The 7852-nt window shown below is 37.8% G+C and overlaps 1 protein-coding gene across 1 annotated transcript in view; it reads left to right on the top strand.

Moving 5' to 3' along the window:
- LOC122617322 (protein bunched, class 2/F/G isoform-like) overlaps positions 1 to 7641 on the top strand; it is a 43611-nt gene extending 35970 nt beyond the window's left edge. The window contains exon 6 of the mRNA XM_043793187.1: positions 7593 to 7641. Coding sequence (XP_043649122.1) covers positions 7593 to 7641 — 49 coding nt within the window. The remainder of the gene's footprint in view (positions 1 to 7592) is intronic.
- The last annotated feature ends 211 nt before the right edge of the window (positions 7642 to 7852 follow it).

Genomic DNA, 7852 nt, shown 5'->3' with positions numbered 1-7852 from the left:
TAATGAGTTTCACTTGCATTTACACATGTATTTTAGGTGTTCGGAAATTTTAGGCCTTTTTAATGTTTTAACTTAACACACAAAACAAACAAAAACAACGAACTGGGGAGCTCTTTTATTTGTGTGCTCAGAGGCGATACAATTCGAAAGAGTGGTTCTCTCTTTTGCTGAATGCGACTGCTTCTTATTCCAGCAACTCCCTCTCCCGCTCTCTGCTTTCTCCTGGACTCTCTCACTGAGTGAAAAAGTTAAAAATGCGCGCGAGACGTTTTTCGCCGTTTTTCCTTTTCTCTGAATTTTGATATTCAGTGTCTGGCGAACTTTTGAGAATTGTTTAGACTGCTGGTGTAAACAATTTGCCAGCTTTTTTGGTTTTTCAGTTAAAACAATTTCGCTTTGTTTCTTTTTTTCCCTCTCTCTCTTTTACACGAATTGCAACACAGGCGCACAGATAAAAATATGTACTTTTCACACAATTAATTAACAACAATTGAGCAACGAAATAAAGAAAAGGCCAAGCGACAAAAGCGACTCGAAGTTTGAACTTCTAGGCGATTTTCGTGTTTGAATGGAAAGAGCTCCTCAGCATAACTGAAAATGTTGACGTCGCTGCTGCGCTTCGCAGTCACAGTAACAGTCGCTGCCGCCACTGCCACTGCGAGAGCCAAAAAGAGAGCTGAACGTGCAGCAGCAGCAACAACAACAATGGTTACAACAGCTTTTCGGTGGTGGCTTTTTGAAGTTTCCAACTTGGTGGAAGAGAAACCCAGAGAGAGAGAGGGAGTTTCACTAAGCTGTTGTTTTTGCACAAATGCAGAACCAGTGAGAGCACAACAAAGCAAAGCTTGGCAGTTAAAGTGGAGCTTCCCATAAAATACTCGAAACCTTCTTCCGTTTTCATAAAAAATGGTCCAAGCTAATGAATCCTAAAGGCAAATATGTATAACTATGCAAACTAGGCTGTTAGGTTTATGTGCGTCGTTTTCATGAGCACTTTACTCAATATTTTCTTTAATTAAAAAAATTAGTTTTTTGGCAGTGTCAAGCTATAGACCGGAAATACGGAGCGAAATTGCTGATTCTTCAGCTTTGGTTTAAACTTGAACACCGAACCAGCAGCAACAAGAAATTCTGGAACAGAGGCTTCACTGTACACATTGTCTGCGATCTTTATTACGGAACCCTTTTTTCGGCAGCGACTCAATGCAATATTCCCATGGCCGCACCACGTTTTCGCTGGGCTCGTGTTAAAGGCAAACAGAAATGCATGAAAAATAAACAAACAAGCGATATAAACACTGAAAAAAGACAGTGGAAGCCCAAAAAAAACCAGACAAACGAATCTTTCCAATCAGTGAATTTTTTTAAGAGGAGAGAGACAGTGAGATACCAACACACACCTACACACACACATGGACGATAAAAAAGCAACATGGCTGCTTTTTCAAAAGCTTTTTAGCTGAATTTCAGACACACAGAGAGGGAAACCATACAAATGCGGCTTTGTCAGCAGAGAGCGTATGTCGAAGAGAGAATGTTTGCTGTAACGGCAAAAGAACTTTTGAAATCCAGTGAAGCGATGCAGCAGTAGCAGCATCAGCGACAGAAAGGGACGGCAAGAGCCTCTCTATGCCACTTGACTATGACAAGTTGCCACGTTGAAGGCTCAATAACCCGTGTGCTAACTGTAGATTTTCCATACGCAATTCCCGATTTTCCCACGCTGTTGCATTGTGGAATATTTAATATATTGTGCGGGTTATGTCGTTTCCAATCAGCTGGTTTTATTTTGGTTAAAGGGGTGATTGTGGGTGGGTTCTATAGATAAACCCATTAAAGATCCATCGTTAAAACATCGTTAAAGTTAAACAAAAGAAGAAATTTAAGGAAATTTTACCATTTCATGATTACTTATCTGAACTTTCTTACCAATACTTTGCATTACTTTTCCAAATTATTTGTTGGTTTTCTTTAAAGCTTACCCTCTGCGACCCTCTGGTTTACCATAACAACGTTTATTCAATAAAACTCACCTGCAAAGGAAACGAGAAAATTCATTAATAAATGTGTATCTGGTACATTAAAACTTAATTTTATTTGCCACATGGACACCCGAACACGTCTATTTCCGGCTGTTCACGCATTTAGATTATCTACCCTTCCGCAATTCCACAACATTTTGTCGACTTTTCTTACTTTACGACTTTTGCAACACCCCGAAACTAAACCATTACGAAATCGTATCGAAATTGTTGGAGAAAAGTTTTGTTGGTCACGCAATGAAAATGTAGCAGAGAAATGGAGAGAAACGTGCGTAAAGATTGTGCAGGAAAATTAAACAATAAAAGCTGTAGGGCGAAAATAACATAAATTATTGCTAAAATATATAGAGAACCTTTTACAATTTGCACTTAAATGTTTCGCATTCTTTTCCTATGCTGACCTGAATTGATCCCATTTAGCTTGTTTTCCGTAACCTCAATGTTTGCCTTGAACAAGCTGTTTTCCACCTCGTTGGAGACCACAATAAATATAAATCTCGAAAATATGCAAATTATTTGTGCAAATTGTTTTCTTTGCCAGCTGCAAAAAGTGCAAATAAATGTCAACAAAGGCGATATTTGGTATTCATAGCTGATAAAGGCGAACGTGTGCCAAGCCTCACCAGAAGAAAAAAGCACACATAAAATGAATTCCAAATGGATACAAAATACTGGAACCTCCTTGTTAATGAGTGTTATTTTCGAGTGTGATTTTATTGGGTGGCAAACAGCTGGGCGCCTGTTGATTTTTCGCACAAAACAACATCGTTGTGTGGATCATGCCACGCCCCGCCAATTAGCAAAGGCCCAGCCATTAGCGGTGAAAAGCCCAAAAGATCGGCCAGTTGGCAGTGCAGCATTATGTTGCCAGCCGGATTTTGCTTGGCCAGCAAAAGCAACAATTGTGTAACATAAAACAGCGTCTAATAGCCGTGAACAGTGTTGTGTTGTGGTGGCCGCTGAGACAAACCCACAACAAGATAGATGGATATTTCCAGGCATTGTCTTGTTGTTGTTATGAAACCCGAGACAACCAACAACGAACGAACAACAAACGAACAACCCAGGAGACATGGCAACATTTAATCGCTTGGCTTGAGGCTGCAACGTCGTCTGAGGCGCATCTTTGCATACCCTTTCTTACAGGGTCTATTCTCCTTCCCTAATCAGCATTTCAGCATATTTGGCATTTCGATATAGATCATAAAGTTGCACTTCTTAAAGTGAACTATATATATGATTATAAAAAAATACCTTATTGAAAAAGGAATGTCCCAATATTACATCTAAAAGTTAACTCTATTTTATTATTGTCAGTATTTATAGTGAAATAAAAGAGTACTTTCCGATTCGCTCAATCATTTTGTTTATGTTTTGTGCATTCAAAATCGTGAGCTTCGCTTTGGTTTTTTTGTTACTTTCATTTTCAGAGTTTTCCAGGCAATGGCAATTTAATGCCAGGCTGCAAGTCATTAGGTGGCGCCTGCACCTCTGACCCGGTGAAAACCTGCCCCTCAACCCAAGAGCGTTGAAAAGCGAAAGGCTAACTCACGTCAAGTTCAACCTTTGACCTCAGCACTCTGTCGTTTTTGTGGTTGTTGTGGCTGTGTGGTGGGTGGTGAGTGTTAAACGCACAACGAGAAAAGCCATTTGAACACTGATTAGCGACTCGAATGCTTCCTCTCTAATTTCCACTTGACATGTCAATCCAGCATTAATTCGAATTGAGTGTCATTAATAAATGTACAATAATTTTCCCTGACATTGGCTCGCTTAAGAAAAAAAAATGAAGAGCTAATTGACATTTAGCTTCATTATTATGTGTAAATCAATGAATAAGGTTTTTATGGGTTTCTTAGGTTCCATTTTAAATTTGCCTATTAGCCTTTTAATCGAATATTTGTTTCCCTCAACTGCCTTGGGAAAATTTCGCTTACAAAATTCCGTCACGCGTTTTAATTGAATTTGTATGCAAATCGGAGGCAGCCATTTAAATATAAATTAAAAAAAAAAAGTGGCAAGTAAATGTTAAGGTTAACTTGCTGGCGACTTTTGCCTTTCACTCACGCACTGCTGACGCAGTCAAGAGTCGTAAATTAAAAAGATAAATAAAGATGTTACTCATAAAAGCAAATAATAACGATACAGAAACATAAAGGCAAGCACCAAAAACAGGATGCCCCGTGGAAATATGTATTGTACATGATGTTTGTAAATCAAATTTATAGTCTTTTGCGGTTGTGTACGTACAGAAAAATGGAATTTCATAAGGTCCATTTCGGTGACTACAACATGTTCAGATGATATTTCCAGAAGACAGGGATTTTTTTTGTGTAACGTATGTAATTACAAAGTATTTTCTGCCTGTCTGTGCCATAATTAAATTTCGTTATTTTTTTGTGACTCTAAAGGAGTCGTTTAATTTGCATAATAAAATGCGTATAGATCTGTCAACAACATCGAGCCCGTCTTTATCAATCATGCAGTTTAATGACACTCACTAGGAGCGAATGTCACATTAGGCAAACTCGTTCTCTTTCATCTTTGAAAAGTGCGTGTTTGCCTAGATATATCCAAATATAGACACTCGAAGTATTCATAAATCTTTCAACAATTTGTTTGTTTGATGGTTGACGTCATGTGTTCGTTCGTTTGTCGGCCGCATTCACTGATCATTGAAATGTTTGCACTTTGCGTATTTATCTTTTAATTGAGTCATAAAACCAATGAAAAGCCAAAAAGGGGCCAGTCGAAAGACGAAAAATGGAAATATTTACAGTCAAAATACGATCGGTTTGCGATGGGCAAAGAGAAGTAAAGTGACGTCAAAAGTGGCGGGGAAAAAAGCAGAGGACTCTTCGAACTCAGTGAAAAATGGTGGGTAAAACTAATCAAGGTGCAAGGTTGTGGTGGTCGCACCTCCATAAGTGGATTGATTTTCGATGTACAACTGAGACGACAGACAGTCTGGCGGCAGTCGAATACGAGTATATATATATATATGATATATACCCTCATCATCGTCATCGCTGAGACATGAGTTCGTGGCAAACATTTTAGCAATATTAAATCTACCTTCTATTTACGACTCTCGCTGGCGAACGTAATCTAACCGCAGCCGCGTAAACAAATCGGCAGGAAAGACACGTATTACAGGCAGCACTTACTATACTTGCGACTATACTATACGAGTTGAGCACTATCGCTTGACCGGCTATAGACTATCATTCATGTTTCACGTGCTAATCGTGTAAGTGGCGAGGAATATATGGAATTGGAAACGTGTTTGTGCAATCAAATCAATCCTAAGTTGCGAACCATGATAATGCCGCAGCCATAAGCGATTATGGACTGTGAATTATCAATTCTAAGTCTGTTCAATTCCTTCCTTTGTCTAAGCCATAAAGTAATTGGAAATAAATAGACTTTGTTACCTAAGAGAAACCTGTTTTTATTTATGAACCCACCCCCCCAGATTCGTAATCTTTTCTACTACTAATCGTTATCAATATTAATTGAAATAGTGATTTAAATGTATGTCAATGCTCATTTTGAAATGTATCTTGCTAACTGATTTAAGATTTGGTAAACTTATTACGAGTATACTGTAATAATATGCTTTGTAATTTTGTAAGCTAGTGTAATTGATTCATGCTTCAAGAAATCTCTCAATGAGTTTTAACGTATTTTGGCACACCATTTCTCAGCATTAATTTTGTAAAACCACGAACAGTTTCGGCGAAAACAAAATTCCATTTCACACATTCGGGTAAATAACTTTTTAGCGATTGAACACCTGAAGCGGCCAAGCGAAAACACTTTTCATGGTCAATATAATTTGAATATGCCTTACTGAACATATGCTTGTATATATGTATGTATATAGCCAAAGGTGTAAATATAATAGAGCAAAGTATAGACACAACATATGAGGGAGGCGTCGAAAATAGTTTTTACTTATTCATCGTTGACTGCAACACAAAAGGAAGGAGATGTAGAAAAAATTGGAATACACCAAAATGTGAATCTAAATTTCTGGATTAATGTTGGGGAAATCTATCCTTTGAAAAGTTTTCAAAAAAATCTTATTTTTATGGCTCTTGACCTTGAAAGTTCCTGTTTCCATCACAGCATGTGTAATTTTTATTAAGTTCTTTTCAGGTTGGCTCCACTTCAGTCGAGATGAGCAGATGGCTCTGTGGAAAGTCGATTCTGTGGCGCCTCTTTCACCTTGAAATCAGCATTTCCACCGCCCTTCTGGCCCATCGTCTGAAATCGAAGATTTATGCCTCCCCCGCTGTTATTGTTTATATTTCGCTAACATTTTGCTGTTTATATTCCTTTCTTTTTTTTGCTCCGCCCTCGTGTGTTGTTCACATTTTGTGTTCACGTTAAGCGAAAATTTATTGAACATTATTCATTCACCTCCTGAAATGAATTTGCGGGGAAAGTGGGTATTCACACGTTCGTAGAAGAAGGTACGGAAGATTAATTGTTGCATACTGTTTTGCATTTCGTTTCATTTATCATGACTTGACATTAAGACAATGTCAAGGTTGTTGTATAATCTCTATTTGCGTATTGCTTTGTTCGAACGGTGGGGTGATTTAAATAGTATAATGCAGTAACTTCGATAATCAATTTGCTTATATAAATTATACCAAATTCAGGAATTAATGTATCCACCGCACAATTATTTATAGATCCAATCGATAATCGCGATATAAATAAGTTATTGTCGATTCCTTGTGATAAGCTGGAGGAACGAATCGAACAGTGAGCAGCTTTTCCCGCAATAAAGAACATGTGTTGCCGCTTTCACGCCGCTTTTCCACTTGAAAAACTCTTCCGTCCTCATCGCCTTTTCTGCACACATATATGTAGGTATGCATAGGTATAGGTAGTAGTATAGGTATAGGAAGTGGGTATCGCAGTTATAAGCGCTGCTGGGCACGAAAAGGTCAAAGGTCGCACACGACCTTTTGAAGTGCATTTACCTTTTCAGTCGTTGACACAAAAAGACACGAAAACTTCCTTTTTTTGCGTTGCTAGTTGCTTTGTAGTGGGCGTGGCTCAAGCCCTTTTCCACTTGTTATTATTGTAGTTGAAGTTCTTAGTTCGTCTGTCTGGGCTTTTCAAGATTTCTGAAAGCTTTTTCTTGATATTTTTGTGCTCATGCGGGTTCAAGGCAGTTCATTGATAAATAAAAACAAGAGCCAAGAAAAGTTTCGCCTAATTACTACTCATTGTTGTTCAGTCGTAGGCGTGAATCAAAAAGACTTGAAAGGTATCACACAAAAGGTAAAACAACAGCAGACAGAATTAAAAATAAGCCGCTGAACGAAGGAAAGTTTCACCAAATCAGAGGTATAATAATCATTTGTCTGGAGATATGGAAAATTACTTTGTATTGTGAAGACTCAAAAATCATTTGAGCTAACAAGAAATGTAAGAAAAATAGCTCTCTTGATAAGAATATAGAAAGAAGTTTATCTCTTTTTAGGAAGACTATCTATTTAATAGAATAACATTGTTGTTTTGATATTTCAGGTTAAAAGACAACGACAATTTAATCAAGGATGAAAGTGCCTTGAGCTAATTAGTAGCTTCCGATCCATTATCATCAAGGTTTTCTTATAGAGATAACACATCTATTCTAAGGGCAGCAACACAAAGGAATACAGAAAAGTAGCAGCGCAAATTTGCGTCAGAATCGGTCGAAAGTCAACGGTTGTAATGACATTTATTATAGACAATTGCTGAAACAGCTAAAAATAATGATCCTGACGTCATGATTAAAAATTGATTGT

Source organism: Drosophila teissieri, chromosome 2L, assembly GCF_016746235.2.
Source record: "Drosophila teissieri strain GT53w chromosome 2L, Prin_Dtei_1.1, whole genome shotgun sequence".
Taxonomy (NCBI): domain Eukaryota; kingdom Metazoa; phylum Arthropoda; class Insecta; order Diptera; family Drosophilidae; genus Drosophila; species Drosophila teissieri.
Note: the sequence above shows the minus strand (reverse complement) of the source record. Positions and strands in the feature narration are given on the sequence as shown.